This window comes from Lissotriton vulgaris, chromosome 7 (assembly GCF_964263255.1).
Source record: "Lissotriton vulgaris chromosome 7, aLisVul1.2, whole genome shotgun sequence".
NCBI lineage: Eukaryota > Metazoa > Chordata > Amphibia > Caudata > Salamandridae > Lissotriton > Lissotriton vulgaris.
Genome location: NC_141695.1, coordinates 1,632,571,320 through 1,632,589,571, shown reverse-complemented (window position 1 = coordinate 1,632,589,571; position 18,252 = coordinate 1,632,571,320). Strand labels below are relative to the sequence as shown.

General features: G+C 42.4%; 1 protein-coding gene across 1 annotated transcript in view; it reads right to left on the bottom strand.

Annotated features, from left to right (window-relative positions):
* Window positions 1-7,815: 7,815 nt before the first annotated feature.
* Window positions 7,816-18,252, bottom strand: part of SLC2A10 (solute carrier family 2 member 10) — a 129,498-nt gene continuing 119,061 nt past the window's right edge. Inside the window, exons 4-5 of the mRNA XM_086932596.1 lie at window positions 15,951-16,086; window positions 7,816-8,534 (exon numbers count right to left, since the gene is read on the bottom strand). Coding sequence (XP_086788722.1) covers window positions 8,441-8,534; window positions 15,951-16,086 — 230 coding nt within the window. The 3' untranslated portion in view covers window positions 7,816-8,440. The remainder of the gene's footprint in view (window positions 8,535-15,950; window positions 16,087-18,252) is intronic.

Genomic DNA, 18,252 nt, shown 5'->3' with positions numbered 1-18,252 from the left:
AAAGTCCCTAACATACAAAATGTTGGGTACTAAATTAAGTATTCTCACACCCAATTCTACACTCCTTTTTTCTGGCCCTGTCCCTAGACCTGGTACTGCAGAAAATCCACCAAACACTTTTGTGGGTTGTCCATGGAGTGAGTAATCTACAGAAAGGAGTAAAGCAGATTAGAGGGGGAAAAAAGATTCTTCACAGGGTGGATGATGAAGACCCTTTCAGCACCCTGACATCAAAAATAGTGGGGCGCCTTTCCTTTCCCTCACTGGAAATACACCTACTAGTGCCTTCTGGAGTTTGCATGTGTTCCCAGGGGTAGTAGATGGGGTAGAACTTCTCGAGGTTTATGAGTATCCCGCTAACATACAAAAGTGTGGGTGAGGCAATATTTTGCGTTGCCTCTCACTCTCTGTTAAAGTCTTTTCCTTGGCCCTAAAGTATGTAAAATCCACCACTAACCTTGGTTAGGGGGTACTGAGCAGTACACTTTGCATGTGTAAAATGTTTGCAGATTCTGAATCTGTATTTTGGGAATGTCCAGAGTTAAAATTTGTGCACACCTATAGGTATATCATATATTTCTTACTATGTAAATGATGTACTGTAACGCTCCTTAAACTCACGCACACACATGTATATAGTAATTTTGTAGGTACTTTTGACGCACACAGGTGCAAAAAGGAGCAGTGTGCTTGCCTCCTATAAAACTGTGCTGTTCTAATACCTCAATGGAAAAACAACACTGGGTGTGGGCTTCCCACAGTAAGGCCAAGCCTCTCAATACAAAAGCACCTGAACAAATGCCAATACTGTAACTTCTACTTATCAAAACCTTTGGTTTCTGCACACAAAGAGTTAAACTAGATGTGAGTTTTTTTTGACGATCAGTTAGAATAAATCACTTTTATTTTTCATGAATTTTCTCAAACTTTTTTGTTGGTTATGATTCACCAAAGCACACAAAATTATAAGGAACATACAATACAAGAAACAATTTCATAAAAATGACAATTTCATAAAATACACACTGCCAAAATAACTTTCATACGTTGTTGATCAACATTAACACTCCAATCTCACACTCTCAAACATACCATACATACACGTGTCACTATTTACAATTGAATATCACAAAAAACAATTAGGTTACACCAAAGAAACTTTTTGGATGAATTAGTGATTCCTAAACATATCAAATGATTGTCTACTGGGTTATGATCTTAAGGTGTAGATAGGCGGTCTACGCGTTTCGAACCCCTAGCTGGTGGGGGGGTTTTCATCAGGACCTCATAGCTGTGGAAGAGAGAAATAAGATCTCTATCACTAAATGAGGGGAATATGTAAATGAACTAGCTGACCCTTCCAAGTTCTGCCTCTTACCTTGGATAGGATTGTACCCTATTTAATAAGGAAACCGGACGTGGACAACTGGAAAATAAATAAACAAATGCACCCAATCAATGAACCTGTCTAAACAGCACCGTATTTATCAACATCATTCGAGTAAAGACCATTACAACTTACATGGCTTCTGGATGGATATTATTTATGTGAAAAATCTGTTGGGAAAGAGGGGGGACTTGGTGAGGGAATGGTATCTAACAAGTGGTGAATGTCTAATATGATTAAGATAGAGAAGAGCTTACTTTGTAGTTATGTTATGTTATATGCTGTTTTGTAACGCGCACAATTACTACCAGAGTATCCTGGCGCGGTATACCGCTGGGGAACCCGTCCTGGCTTTCCCTGTGGGATGGTCCCTACTGGGAGTCCCAAAGGTGGAGCCAGGCATCCCCGGCGTTGATGGGGCCGTTGTGGAGATTAGGCAAGCCAATGCCCAGAGTTGCCGAGTGGGACCCCTGGTTAGAGTAGGCACCGAGGCGAGAATCATCGAGTCCGCTGACCCTGGTCCACGACCCTGATGCGTCGGGAATTGAACCCTGGTCCAAGGCCGACTCCTGCTTCCGGGTCTGCCGGCTCTAACCAGTGAGCCACACTACACCATTAGTCAGATTTTTAGGCGAAGCTTGCGAGGAGCCGGGATTGAATTGGGGACCTGTCAACAAATAAAGCGATGTTTGAAAAATCGTGCGTTTAGTTCCATGACAAAAGACTATTTGGGAAGGCAAGACGCTGGTTACGCAGAGATACTTACCTCGATAATAAGAGCGCTTGCAGAAACGCAGTGTCCGTCCTAGACTTGTTGTTGACACAACTGCGGGACGCCATTATTGATTGCACGGCAATATCCTGTTCAGCGTGGGCTTCTGGGAGTCAGGCTTCTGGGAAACGTAGTTTTCGAGCGCCTTTCTCGATGAATAAAGGAACTCACAAGACTGATTGTGCAAGCTAATGTTGATTTAAGTGGAGTTATGCACATCTAAATGTTCGTGTTCCTCGTCATGTTTGACTGATCAAATTCTCGAATCCTGGTATAAACAACATTTTGTAAATACTAAGAGGATGTCACGATCTTCGAAAAGCATCATGGGGGATGTAGTTTTGACTGTTCTTTGAAGATAGTGCCATGTCGTATCATAATTTCAAACTCAGTGTGGTTTTGGGAGAAGGTGGAATAAATGAACCTCTACATGAAAATAATCCAAGAGATGGCTAGGAAGGACGTTCATGAATACATCGAGTTCTAATGGGTACTTCGGCTCAGGCATGGTTTGGAATTAATTAAGCTTATAAAGTTCTAACATTTCATTCAGACCTTCGACTGCAGTATTACATTTCAAGATAAGCATTGCTTCTCTTTTAGATAATTTCTTATCCAGATCTCCACCTCTTTGATCTCTTTCGACCTTTGAGATCACTGTCCATTTAAGATCAAACACTTTATGGGCCATGGTGTGCCAGTGGTTTACCAGTGGCGCAGTGAGTACCTTCCTCTTTATTCTTGACTTGTGCGGTGTGATTCGTGTTCAGACCTCCTGGTTTGTCTTGCCAATATATAGAAGATCGCATGGGCACTTGATGCCATACACGACATTTCGTGATCTGCAGTTAGTGAAAGAGTTATGTTTCCAAAAGATGTTTTTATGTTGGAAAATGGACCCTTCTTCTGTAGTTGAACAGCATAAGCGGGTCACACATTTCTTGTGTCCTCCTAAGGGGGGTAAGCCGACAAAGGTTCTGACTGAAATTTCTTCTTTTGGTGGCATAGCTGCTCTGACTAAATGATTTGCAATGCTTCTTTTTTTTTTTTTTAAAGCAAACAATGGCTTGGCATTAAATGATGCATGCAAATTTTTTACTAGGTGCCAATTGCTGTCTTCCCACCTTTTTAAGCAAATTGGAGTTTGGACAATATGTTGAAACGAATACAATCCTTTCAGTTTCTTTTCTCGTCCTTCTTTCGAGTAGACTTTCACGTGGTGTCCACCACGCTCGTTTCATCGAGCTTTTCAGGAGTTTCTTTGGATATCCACGTTCCAAGAGATTATTGGTCAGTTTGGTGGCATTGCTCAGATACTCGTCCTTAAAATGGCAATTGCGACAGATCCGAAGATATTGCCCGTAGGGTAAATTATCTTTCATGCTTCTCGGGTGATTGCTTGAAAAATGAAGTGACTTGTTCCGATCTGTTTCTTTCTTGTACAAGGTCGTAACTAGCCCTCCATCTGCTGGATAGACTTCCACATCCAGGAAAGGCATTTTGTATTTTGAATAATTTAAGCTGAATTGTATTTCTTGGGTACGGTTATTGAGCCATTGATGGAATTCTTTAAGTTGTTCTTCATGTCCAGTCCAGACGAAAAACACGTCATCGATATATCTACTCCAATATTCGATGTTTTTAATGAATGGATTGTTGTTGTAAATGAAAGTTTCTTCCTATGTGGCCATAAACAGTACCGCTAATTCTGGGTCGTAACTAGCCCTCCATCTGCTGGATAGACTTCCACATCCAGGAAAGGCATTTTGTATTTTGAATAATTTAAGCTGAATTGTATTTCTTGGGTACGGTTATTGAGCCATTGATGGAATTCTTTAAGTTGTTCTTCATGTCCAGTCCAGACGAAAAACACGTCATCGATATATCTACTCCAATATTCGATGTTTTTAATGAATGGATTGTTGTTGTAAATGAAAGTTTCTTCCTATGTGGCCATAAACAGTACCGCTAATTCTGGGGCAAACGGACAGCCCATGGCGACTCCGCTTATTTGATAGTAAAAATCACCGTCAAAGTTGAAATAATTTTTCTTTAGAGCAAGGCTGGCCAATTTGAGAATGAACTCTGTTGGAACTTTGTGAGGTCGTTCTCGTGTCTCTAAAAAGTGTTCCAACGCATGTAGTCCTTCGTCTTGAGGTATTTGAGTGTAAAGGGACACTACATCCATAGACACCAAAAAATGACTATGTTCCTCAAATTTGATCTCTGTGCTTTTATTAATGAAATCCGTTGTGTCTCTCAGGAAAAATTTGACATTGGCCATAAAAGGTTTCAAGAAATGGTCTACAAATTTTGATGCTGGTTCCATAAGAGATTCGCATCCAGAGACTATTGGTCTCCCAGGAGGTTGCGTCTCACTTTTGTGTACTTTAGGCAGTACGTAGAAGAGTGGGATGCGAGGGTGCTTTATTTTAAGATATTCTGTCTCTTTTTTGCCGAGAAAGCCTTTTTCTTTTCCTTCATCTACAATCGAATGAAGTAAATGTTTTAATTCCATGGTCAGATCAGAATTAACTTTTCTGTAGCATCTTTTATCATCTAGCTGGCGTTTGACTTTTGATACGTAGAGTGACTTGTCCCAGATAACAATTGAACCACCTTTGTCGGCTTGTTTAATAATCACCGACTTGTCATTCTTTAAATCCATTAGAGCGAGAGACTCACTTTAAGTTGTGTTAAATGTAGTCAATTGTTTACTTTTTTCCATCTCTGCTATTGCTGATAGAAGTGTCCTTTCAAAGGTTATCACTTCCTTCGGAATTTTGGTATTAGGAGGAACGAATGATGATTTGTTTTTCAATCCAGTATTTTCTGGAGACAGTTCAAGCGGATTTTCAGCGAAAAATGTTTTAAGCCTGACCTTCCTACAAAATTCAATAGTTTCCGTTTTGAGTTTTACAAAATCTGTGAACTGTGATGGAACGAAGGAGAGACCCTTTTCCAGGATACTTGTTTCATCCTTGGTTAAGATTTTATTGGAAAGATTGAAAATTGAGGACCATTTTAATTTTTGTATTTCTGTCTCCTGGTGGACATTTCCCATGGTTGATGATTGAAACGTACTTTGCCTCTGGGTTTTGTCTGGCCTCTTCCTAAACAAGGTGTTTGATGATTTTGATGTGAGCCTCTTCTGTTATTGAATCTCCATGGTTCAGGGGTAACGTTCTCACTACTACTACCAGAAAAAAGATGTTTCTGAGAACGTTATAAAATTATTAGATGATCTGCCTTGGTACTCTTGCAAATGTCTTCGTGCCTCTGGTCTGGAGTAAAACTCCGTTTGTAAGTATGGATAAACTTTGGCTATACTAAAGTTCCTCTTATCTTTTTCGAATTGGTTACTCTTCTGATTTATAGTATGGTCTTTGAACTCGCCAATTTCTTTCTCAACTTTTTCTAAAAGTGATTTAGCGTCCGTGATCCGCTGATTGGTAGAAATAGCTTTTTCCAATTTCGAAATTTCCTCTAGATGGAGTTTGGAGAGTTGTTGGGCAGTTTCAACTGTGAGGACCATTAGGTCACGGCTGCACTTTGTTTCAATGTAGCTGTATCTTTTTTACATATAGGATCCTGGGTGAAAATTACGGCGACGTTTTTTATCTGGAGGCCTGCTGGGATCGTACCAGCTCGAAGATGCTGTAATAGGAAATGGCCGTGAAGGTCCGTACGTATTTATTTCTTTTTCAATCTTACTAAATTGTCGGTTTCATTCTGGTTTTGGGCAGTGACACTTAGCGTGGCTGAGGCGAACAGGGGAGGGGCTTCTAGTAACATTTTAATGTGCTCTTCGCTATAGGCGAAGGTTTCTGTATCTGACATACCCAGATGAAGAAAAAAAACAAGATTAAACAAACAACACTCAGCGACACTTACATCAACTCTACCAGGGTCCCAACTAAAACCCGGAGCAGGACCAGAAACCTGCACGTAACCAATTTACACAAGTAAAATACAGGTTCCCTACTAGGGCAACCACACAGGCGACCTCGTCATGTTTGACTGATCAAATTCTCGAATCCTGGTATAACCAACATAGTCCAAGAGATGGCTAGCAAGACGTTTGTGTTTCATGAATAAATCGAGTTCTAGTGGGTACTTCGGCTCAGGCCTGGTCTGGAATTAATTATAAACTTTATAAGCTTAATTAATTCCAGACCATGCCTGAGCCGAAGTACCCACTAGAACTCGATTTATTCATGAAACACAAACGTCCTTCCTAGCCATCTCATGGACTATTTTCATGTAGAGGTTCATTTATTCCACCTTCTCCCAAAACCACACCGAGTTTGAAATTATGATACGACATGGCACTATCTTCAAAGAACAGTCAAAACTACATCCGCCATGATGCTTTTCGAAGATCGCGACATCCACTTAGTATTTACAAAATGTTGTTTATACCAGGATTCCAGAATTTGATCAGTCAAGCATGAAGAGGAACACGAACATTTAGATGTGCATAACTTCACTTAAATCAACATTAGCTTGCACAATGAGTCCCGTGAGTTCCTTTATTCATCGAGAAAGGCGCTCGAAAACTATGTTTCCCAGAAGCCTGACCCCCAGAAGCCCACGCTGAACAGGATATTGCCGTGCAATCAATAATGGCGTCCCGCAGTTGTGTCAACAACAAGTCTAGGACGTACACTGCGTTCCTGCAAGCGCTCTTATTATCGAGGTAAGAATCTCCGCGTAACCAGCGTCTTGCCTTCCCAAATAGTCTTTCGTCATGGAACTAAACGCACGATTTTTCAAACATTCCCGTCTCCTCGCAAGCTTCGCCTAAAAATCTGACTACAAAGTAAGCTCTTCTCTATCTTAATCATACTAGACATTCACCGCTTGTTAGATACCATTCCCACACCAAGTCCCCCCTCTTTCCCAACAGATTTTTCTCATAAATAATATCCATCCAGAAGCCATGTAAGTTGTAATGGTCTTTACTCGAATGATGTTGATAAATACGGTGCTGTTTAGACAGGTTCATTGATTGGGTGCATTTGTTTATTTGTTTTTCCAGTTGTCCACGTCCGGTTTTCTTATTAAATAGGGTACACTCCTATCCAAGGTAAGAGGCTAAACTTGGAAGGGTCAGCTAGTTCATTTACATATTCCCCTCATTTAGTGATAGAGATCTTATTTCTCTCTTCCACAGCTATGAGGTCCTGATGAGAACCCCCCCCCCCCCCCCACCAGCTAGGGGTTCGAAACGCGTAGACCGCCTATCTACACCTTAAAATCATAATCCAGTAAACAATCATTTAATATGTTTAAGAATCACTAATTCATCCAAAAAGTTTCTTTGGTGTAACCTAATTGTTTTTTGCGATATTCAATTGTCAATAGTGACATATGTATGTCTGGTATGTTTGAGAGTATGAGATTGGACTGTTAATGTTGATCAACAACGTATGAAAGTTATTTTGGCAGTGTGTATTTTATGAAATTGTCATTTTTATGAAATTGTTTCTTGTATTGTATGTTCCTTATATATTTTGTGTACTTTGGTGAATCATAACCAACAAAAATGTTGAGAAAATTCATGAAAAATAAAAGAGATTTATTCTGACTGATCGTCAAAAAAACCTCAGAAACCAAAGGTTTTGATAAGTAGAAGTTACAGTATTGCCATTTGTTCAGTTGCTTTTGTTCTAATACCTCAGTCATACGTGGTAACGCAGTAATTGCTGGTGTTAGTGTAAGAGTTCCAGACATCAGGCCTCAGAATCACTAAGCAGCAACCACCTCCCCGTCAATTACAAGCTGTGCTGTATACAGCTCATGCACTAACAGAATGTTATTGCATGGCCTGTGGCAGACAGCACAGTTCTGTCGAATGTAAGCGCACTGCTCCATTCTACACATTCGTGTATAGGTTCCTCAGTTCAATTTAGGTGTCATTGGGCTTACAGTAAGGACATTTAGAGAATAATTTTGTCCCCCATATATTTCTGATAATTGACATTTCCGTGGCTCTGAAACCACCCCAGACTCATATTTGACATCTAGCAGACAACACCACGACGGCCCCTTGGGGCAATTGCGCGCTCTATAAAGACTATCAATACCAATATTTCTTGTGCAAAGTTTTCACCATATTAAACAACACCGATTTCTGGACACCAGAAAAAATGAAACTCAATTCAGTTAAAAATGTAGAAATCTGTGACGTTGATCAATAGGTTATATTTTCTACAGAACACGGGAGCACAGCCCTTAAAATGCTGCAATGGCTTCTGTCAGTGGTCGGTGACGGTACTCTAAGGAGTGCTAGACACGTCCATTCTTCGATACTCTGCTCCAGAGAACTCTCTCCGTCTAGACCTTCTCCACATTATGTTTGCTTTCAGAAACCTGTAAAGCAATTCAATCAGTTAGTATTGTGGCAAAGACAGTGATTGACATTTATTGAAAATTATGATTGTAAGGGATTGACTCTTTTTGCATGATCACCCTCAAGCCTTTGGACTGATACTGCCAGCTTTTCAACTCTGAAGGTGCACTGAGGCCTGCTAACCAGTACTCAGTGCCATTACTGTGACTCTTAAAAGGTATATGTCTGATTGGTTCACCCACAATTGATGCAAGTTAACTTACTTGTAAGTCCCTAGTATATGGTACCCAGGACCTGTACGTTGAAGTGTCTTGTGTGGACTGCAGCACCTTTTGTGGCCCCATGAATTTGACAGAGCTAAGTATTACTCCCAGCACACCATTGTCGGCTGGCAGAGCAGTTTTTCATTACTAACTCAACTTTGAAGTAATGAAAAGCCTAAACCTTCCTTTTTAATATGTATAAGTCAGGCCCTTTGAGCCCTGTAGGCAGTGTGCATCATTTTAAAAGGTTGGACATGTGTTTCTTGACTTTACATGTCCTGGCAGTAAAAACTCTGCATTGTCTTTTTTACTGTGAAAAGGCTAGTAGCCCAATTGGTGAGTGCAGTTACACTCTGGCAACTCAGCAGAGCAAAATCTGAATGGGATTACTAAATTTGATATCTCAAGGTTTGAAAGAGTACATGCAATAAATCCGACTTGATTGTCAAGTCAAATTTAATTTACTTTATGCACGTATGGCAACTGTACTAAATAGCCACTTTGTTGCCCAAAGTTTTCTAGTGACCATTTGCAGTCGCTGGCCACCAGACAGCCTTCCGCACTCACCGGGGGAGGAGTGAACGACTCCCAGAGAGGAATGTGAAGGGCCTGACATTGGAAGATGTATGACTTCTCCCTTACAAGATGGCAAAGGGTAAGCCACTTTAGAAGGGCAAATGGAGGGCACACATGAGGGTAGCTGCTCTTTTGTATTGCAGACAGGTTGACTTCAGGGTCAAACCGTTTTTCACATGGGCGTATATCCCCCATGCGGCCACACCTCTGGGATGGACTAGCGAGCTCCACACACCAGGAGAATGGTTCTGCCATCTTGTGAGTGGGCAGAATTGTGCATTCTGGGTTTACTGGTTGCTACACTTCACAGAAAGCCATCACTAGGCAGGAGGGCATCTGGTAGCCCATTGGCTAGAAGTCGCCACATCCCCAAGGGCCAAACCTGGGCATAAAAGTGGTACCCTTGGCATCTAGACCGGAGATCACGTCTGTACTGAAGAATGGACGGAATGAGGACTGCCCTGCTTTTCCCTGGACCCAGCAAATAGAGGCTTCAATAAAACACTGGACTCCACCTGCATCTCTGTGGGTTAGCAAAGAGAGGACCGTGCCTGTGGTGCCCTGCTCAAGGAAAAGTTGGCACCAAGCCTCAGACAGAAAAAGTGGCTTCAAGAATCAGTTGACTGACTTCTTGTTACAGCTACTGGGCCCCAAAAGCTGAAGAAGTCTTCCTTGAGGAATCAATAGCCAATAATGCCTGACCACCAATGTGTACCCCAGGAAACCAAGACCTGACCATCAAAAGTTGCAACAGTGTCTGCTAAACCCTGGAGAGCCGTTGGAGTGTACTTTGGTCGACCAAAATGGAGGTTTTCGCCAGTTAAAGAGAATAAATGGTTTTGCTGTAACCAGAGACCAGTGGCATCTGCTGTTTGGCTGGACTTCAACTGGACTTCAAGAGCCATCAACCCCTTTGGTCAAAGTCGGCCCACACGGTTCATGTTCTTAGGGGTGATCCCAGGAAGATCCGCATCACCAGATCAGCATCCTTCAGCATCCTGTATCCTTTGCATCAGGACCACTATCTTATAGTCTATGGCGGTCAACCAATGGAGCCTAAAACGCGACTGGAGACTGATTTAGCTGTGAAGTAGCACTCCAACCAAGGTTCATTGGTCTCTGGGAATTTTTACCGGCCAGAGTTAGTTACTCGCAGCAGCCTGGAGCAGTAGTTTACAACTTTATAAAACATTTCTAAAGTTTGCAATATTTGAGTGCGAGTGTCGCCCATCACAATGATATATTGTGTTAAAATAAAAAGCAGTGATTTATTGTTCCTTTAAAAATTCATATCGCCGGAATGCTCTGGTGGATTTTTGTTGTTGAGGTGTGATTTCGAACATAAACACACAACCTATCTTTATAAATTAGTGTTGGATTTTTATTGTGTCTCGTTCCTCCCTTGTAGGAAGGTGGAGTATTATGTGGTGAAGCTGGTCACGCATCACAATGCAATAGTCTCACAAACATCAAAGAAGGTCCTTGGATTCACAATAACAATCCTTATATCAGTCCTGATAGAGTGGCAAAGAGCAGTCAGGGTTTACTAGAACAATATGTGTTAAGCATTTCAGAGTACCAACATGAACGATAAGTAATGGATATGACTCGAAAGAAATCCAATACTAATTTACAAAACGAAATCAGATATTAGCCTTAATTTAGACACCATAAAATCAGTGCAAATTAATACTGTGAAACATTATCATTGCGGTCAATAGTAAAAACCACTAGTGACAATCAGTCACTTGTAGGTCTAGTTACGTGGAACCCTAAGAGGGTAAAGGTGATGTGGGACCCAGTACCAAGCCAGTTCGATTTTACCGGACTCTAGAAGCCCGGGTGCAGAGTTCCCTGGCTGTCCTTGGTGTTAAAGCGGGAGCTGCTGGAGAGTTGGTTTTACCACTTACACAGTGCTAGTGGGAAACAGGGTGCAAAATGTCAATAATAAAATGACAGTGGATGTCAGATAAAGATTTTGCAGAGTCCCCTTGAGGTGAAGATTGTGTAAAGGTGGTGGCTACCGGACTGGTAACAACTAAGCTTTGGCAGCAATAAGCACAGCAGAAAGTTATTTCAACATCAGGAGGTGCAGGGGGTCAAGGTAGCCACCTGAAACTTTGTGGAGGGCAAGACTGTGATTCTCACAATGCACTGGACCATCTACTTCTAGGCGATCCCTCAGAAGGCCCGATGGCCAGCGATTCTTTGGTTTCAAATGTTGTTTTTACCTGATGTTGCATAGGACTAGTGCCACTAGTCCAGGAGAGTCTGGTGATAACTTTGGCTCTCAAAGGGGTTCCTCTTGCTGGGGGAGCCAAACATTGCTCCAAGATGAGCCACATTTGTGCAGTTCCAGAAAGGTTGCTACAGGTACAGAGTATCACGCTGTTGGTTTGTGATGCTCCTGTTGCAGCAGACACAGGTCTTTTCTTTTGTCCTTATACAAGTCAGATCAGATCTGAGGTTTTGGTATCAGGGGTAGCCCTTAAATCCTAGATTTAGTTAGGGATGTGGGTGCAAGTGGCCAATGGGCTACTAACCACAGGGGCTAATCTGCCACTGAGGTGACCACAGCCGGAGGTGTAGGTCACAATTTCTGCCCAGAACCCACTATTCTACCACTTTTAAAAATGAAGGAAGTTGTCCTTGGCTGTGCAGGTGGTCCACCCTGGAGGTGTGGCTAGCCTTCTGGGGGTGTAGACCTACTGAATGCAAATTCTTTCCACATGCCCGGTGCAAATTTGGCTGGGGGCAGGGTGAGGGCTGTGTCCTCCTTTGTGAGGCAACCTGGTTGCATTTTACAGGCAGTGCAGCATATGAAGCTCACAGCCTTGATATGCCACTTCACTGGCCTGCTTGCCAGGGAGGTGTGACCTCCTTCCCTTCCAGGTATTTGTTTCTGACTGAGAGTTCACACCTCCTGGCAGCCAGTCAGATTCCTGTCTTGGCAGCAGCAAGCTCGGGCTGACAGCCATAGCAAAGGAAAGGCTGGGGCAACCTGGTAGGCATCTTGTAAGGTAGCCACCTGGGTGCATGCCACAACGTCCTCGACACGCAATTCGCGTCAAGGGTGAAAAGGCACATTGTTTGATAAAAAAACACAACATAGTTAGGTGGTATCATGATGGAGCTGCCAACCTCGGGTTTGCCAGGGTGCCAACCCATGTTATCCAATGGACCGTGTATCACTTATAGTATCCTTTAATGGTAAAGGCCACTGTAGAGGCATATAGCTTCCACTTAAAAGTCCACATCTTTAATATAATGCATCCTTCCTCCTTAGGAAGCCTTTCTTAGGGGTGACTGGCATATATTAAAAATAGTGCACTGCGTTTGCCACATATGGTGAGTACAAAGTCGAGTTCGAGCAGTTTGCGCTGCTCCTGCAGTGTGCAATAACAGTCCTGCTTTCAGTAGTAACACCTTTAACACCCATGCCCTGGGTACCACTTTGGACTTATAAGGGGGTTAAAGTCCTTTGTCAATTGGGGTTACCAATTCACACATATCGGTTTAAGGGAGAGAGTACTGGCAATGGGGACTAGTTAGCGGCTTCAGTGTACTGTCAGAGTCGAAAACCAGTTTCTAGTAGGCCAAATTGGGGCAAAAAGTGGGGGCATCTGTAAAAGGGCCTGGTTTCTTACATTCCTTATTCGACTGTTTTGGTAGTTCTTAATGCTTTATATTTGTTCCTTTATAAAGCCTGACTGCCGAGAGACAGCTACCCAGGGTTGAGCTAATGTTCTTCAAATGAGCCTGACTGGACCTATTACAGGTAGTGTGTTTATTAGACAGTGGGGTCTCACGCCAACACCTACAATAAACCATTTTCTTCACAATAATCTTTAGAATGAAAGTTCTTTTAGTTAGTCAAGAACAGTGACTCATTTGCCCATGTGCCTCTGCGTAAACCAGGCCTCTGATTTCAGAGAGTTCATGTAAATGAAAGTCCTAAAATCTTAAAATTGGATTTTTGAATCCTCAGCAGCACAGAAACCAGGGGGTGCACTATCTCTTGCAAGAAGATCCTGAATGTGAAATGTAACTGGAGCACCAAATCCCCCCCCCCCAGATCCCCCACTAGTCTTTGACTACATGATTTGTTAAGAAAAACACTGCACATTCTGAGACTGTGGTATTGCAATATTATTTGCCTCCTTCTAATGTGAGAGAAAGATATTTAACGACAATGGTTAAGACATGCAAATATCCTGCTCAGACTCATCTGTATATCCACAGTCTTTTGCAACATCCCCATCATATTGTCAGGTTAAAATGCAACAGCAGATCAAGAGACAGATATGCAAAGGGTTTTCAATTTGAAAAAACTAATGATGTTTTTTTTTTTTACAAACTTCAAAAACATTTTTCTCGCCTGCTTGGGTTAGGTTTTGATCTCTTCCATGCAGTTGAATAACACTGAAAGTATTTCCAACTGAAAATCAAAGCAGAATTGCATTTAAAAGATGATGTACATGTAAAACACCATGGTATTGTTCTCTTTTCTCTCTAGTGTTCTAGGACCTGCATCTCATCGCTCATTAAATAAATATTATAGAAACAGATCACTGTTGTGAGTATCAACAAACAATCTGAGCACCTGAGTTTACTGCAAGCATCTTGTTAGTATGTTAGGAGTAATGTAATTTCTCCTGGTTCAGCCGGTATAGGTAAGAACAGTGGGGCGGGGCAGAGCAGCAGTGATGTTGACAGACAATAGGAAAGGGAAAACTACTTACCTTGCGCTCCCCGCATCGCTGACTCACTGAGGCAGCGAGCGCAAGGTAGGAAGTTTTTTTATTTATTTTTCCTATAACATTGTCTGTCGACTTAACCCCGCCCCACCATTCTTACCTGTACCAGCTGTGCCTGAATCTCTCCTGAAAACCTGTACCATCTCTGTCAGTCTCCACAAACTCAGACAGTGTGTCCTGTCCTAAGAGGCCAGCTCAGGATACAATTTCTCAACTACTGCAACATTGGAGACATCATTCACAGAATAGTGGCTTCTTCCGTTTGGGTCACTTGGACTATATTTCAGCAGTTTCTCACCAAACAGAAAATATAATATGCATGTACTATTTGAACAACTAGTAGCTGTAAGACAGGGTTTTGCAGACTCTGCTCAAAATATCTAAAAAGCCTTTATCTGAACATTTCACTTTCTCCCTGTTTATTCATGTGATGGTTCCAAGTCTAGCCACCTTCCCCTGCTATGCAAACATCCCAGGGGTCAAGTAGATAAGCATATGCTGTTCAAGATGTATATGGAGTAGCTGGGAGATGTGGTCACTGGAGTCAGCATTTCTATCTACCAGCGTACCCTAATATCCAAATCTGTCCTCTTGGATCACCCCCAGGATGTTCGTCATCTGCAGTCCTGTGGTGAGGCAATCAAGGACTGAATGTCTTCTCGCTTTTTGAAGTCCAATCCCTAAAAAAAGGAATGTATTCGCTTACAAACTTACCATGCCATTAACTGTTCAAACATGGCTTTAATGCACTTCTGGGTATTAGTCCAACCCTTGCTTGATGGTGATGCCTCCAGATTTTACTTTTGATTGATTTTCATTAGACATATTGATAAGATCTTACAATCATGTTTCTATTAACTCTCCTTCCTGAGCCAAATCAAACTCTTCTTAGCCCTCTGATTTCAGAGCCACATGTTCTTTCATTATGGGATGGACAGAATTCTACTTTGGTTAGTTTACCTCCTGTCGCACTTTCTCTGTTTTGATCTGTTTTGCCCACTTTGACTCAATTGAGTCAATGGGAAGAAGAGATTTAACTGCTGGGAGAAAAGAAGAGGTCCTGGCTCCTGTGTGGACTCTAATCCTTAGGTTTCTTGAAAAGAAAAATAATACGAGCAGGTCTAATGGTTTCTGGGAAGCGTAGCCGGTAACAAACCTAACCCATGCCTTTTTCGTCGCTTCAAGCACATACGGTGCAGAGGGCAACATCTCCTGTGCTCTAGGAACACTGGAATTAACAGTTTTGTATTCGTAGATTAGGCAATCGAACGGTCTTGTGTTCTCCAGTGCTGCCTCATATCTCTGTCACGTCAGTTGCAGTATACATCAGGGCCACTGTGCTACTTGTCTTATGGGAGGAGGATGTACTTCTGAGGTCACAAGGAATCTGTTCTCCACTTTCTTCTGCAATGTTGCATCTAACTTGATAGCCTATACATACATGTTCATTTAGTAGCCTTTCCTCGTTTACATTTCAAAATTTCTGATTTTAATCAATCAATCAGGATTTATAAAGCGCAGCTAATAATCCAGCAGGGTATACTGGAGCTTCGAGGCTTCGGAGGCTTATTCGTACAGCCAGGTCTTGAGGGCCATTCGAAATTACAAATTTAGTAATACAGAGACATTATTTGAAGACTTTCAATGGCTTACCCTAGTAGGTGTAGTGGTAATATCTGTGAGGTTAAAGACTAGGAAAGTGTATGTTACTACTTTATCTGGTCTCACAATCAACAACCAATTTGAGCATTTAATAGGCAAGGCTTTGCCATTTAACTGCTTTGTATTGTCCTTAGACAAAAATATCCCTTTTAGGGGATTCTGTTCATACACGACCCACCTTTTATTTGCGAATTCGTTGTCAATTTCTTCAAGTGACTTTCCTTTAGTTTCAGGAATATATAAATAAATGAATACAACTGCAAACATTGCCATCAGACCATAGATAAGAAACGTCCACGACAAACCTATGGAATCTGCAGGAAAAACAAAAGTGAAATAAATTAAATGTTTTTTTTAAATGTTATTTCAACAAAATGAACACATTCAGAATGGCGGCTGAGAATGGTTTTCTATGCATTGTATAGTCCAGGTGCCTGTACCTTTGACTTTGTTGTCCTTCCCTCTAGAAACAGAATACAATTAGGAAATATTTACTCAAGTTAATCTACTTCTCGAGCAGCTGGGCGTACTATCAGTATGGTTTATCGTAAGTTAATAAAGCAGTTTAGGTGGTTACAGGTATCCTTATTTTGGATGAGAATATTATGGATGGAAATAGAAGAAAGTATCAAAGGAAAAACGTAACAATTTCGTAGAGTTGGCATCAGCCAGTCGGTTTGGTGTTATGGGATTCTGCACATCAAGCATGTGGGCTCTTACTGCTCTCTAAAATTCCAGAAGAGAAGTGAGGTGGCTTTCTGACCGTGGAGAGGGTAAGGCAGACCAGTGGTAGTACAGAGGCATGAATGGGTTGTGAACAAAATTGTATGAAAAGGAAAGAATAGGAGGGGCGTATTAAGGATGGTTAGAAAGATCATGACCAGAGACTTTGTTGTGCTCTACATTTTAAAGAAGAGTCAACTGGTTCTCCGTGTACTGTGGTGGGTAACTGCCAGGGTAAGCTGCATAATACATGAGTGAAAACGTTGATTATTTTATCAAGGGAGCAAACTTTTATCGAGGGAGTGCTACCAGCAGGGTGTTACAGTAGTCTAGCTTGGTCAATCTCAGCATGTTGATAAGGATTCTGGAGGTCTGGAAGGGCACATGACTGAAGATTCCCCTTTTTAGGTCCCGGCAAGCGTAGGCTGCGTTTGCTTGGTCTCGCTCGCGAGATCTTATGTCTCCTAGTAGTGGGGCATGAACCCGCCCCTCTTCTCCATTGGCTGGCATCCTAAACGGCAGCCAGCCATTGGTGAAGAGGTCTCTCTGGCATTGTGGTTTCACTGTAAGTCCCTTCCTTTTCGGATTGAGGGGTGCCTTTTTTTCGTTTCTTTCTTCCTCTAGAAGAGGACTGTCTGAAAAGGACGGGGCTTACAGCGAAAACACAACATCATGGCAAGTGCTTGTTGATGTAGGTAAACATTTGTGCCCGTCGTCTCAGTGGCAACTTGCGTGTAACGTGCCCTTCGTCGCTGTTTGTTTTCTGAGTTCTCACTTGTAGGGGGAGCGGTTATTGCGTGGAGCGTCTTTCTGGCTTCATCTTTGGGAGGTGCGTGTAGTTCATTGCAAGTTCTTTCCGGTTCGTGTGTGCTAGGTCTCTTCGACCTTTGGAGGGATGTCGAGAAGAATTTGGGATGGCTTCGCTTACAAATACTGGGCTTTACACAGAGGGACAAGGTTCAGAACGAGGCAACATTGTGAAGAGGTGTGCGGGACATGGAAAACAAGACGTTATTTTGTCAGATTTAGTGTAGGGTATGTCTTGTCGAATGATGAACTTAAACATTATTTCAGTGTTAGGTGCACACGCTTCATCGATGACCAGTGAGAGATGACGCCTCGCGCCTGATGGCAGGGGAAGGGGCGGATGTACAGTCCACTTCCTCGCTGTCACCTGCCCCATTACTCCTCCCCCGGGCTCTCTATCACTTTATGCTCCCCTCCCCTCCCCCAGCCCCCTCGTGGAGCCCCTCTCTGCTTGATGTGTGTGGTCCCCTCCCCTCTACCTACTGCATCTTCGGCTTCCCCTCCCCGCCACCTCCTAAATGCTCCGCGCTCGTCAGTCGCCGCGTCTGGTCTCTGTGCCTTCGGCAACAAACCACAGCTTGAGAGAGTAAATAGCATCAATTGTGAGAAACTGAAAGCTCCGTGTGCCGCGATGGTAACAATGAAAATAAAGATCATGGCATTTATTTATTTGATTTATTTAATTGCATTTTCTGTATGTTTGTATGACGCAGGAGACATTTCCTTTCGTTCCTATGAAATGTGGTGGTTTTGCTATGTTTTGTCAGCTCGTCCTCCTGAAAACACATATGGCTTGGCTGAATTGTAAAGATCCCGGGACTCTCAGTGAGTGAATGCGCCTACTGCTCCACTGAGATCTAGCGCGCTGGGGGTCAAAAGCGCCTGCTTCGACTCTGCCTTTTAGCAAACATAAACTCACCGCTGCGTTTCAGACAGGTATACCAACAGCA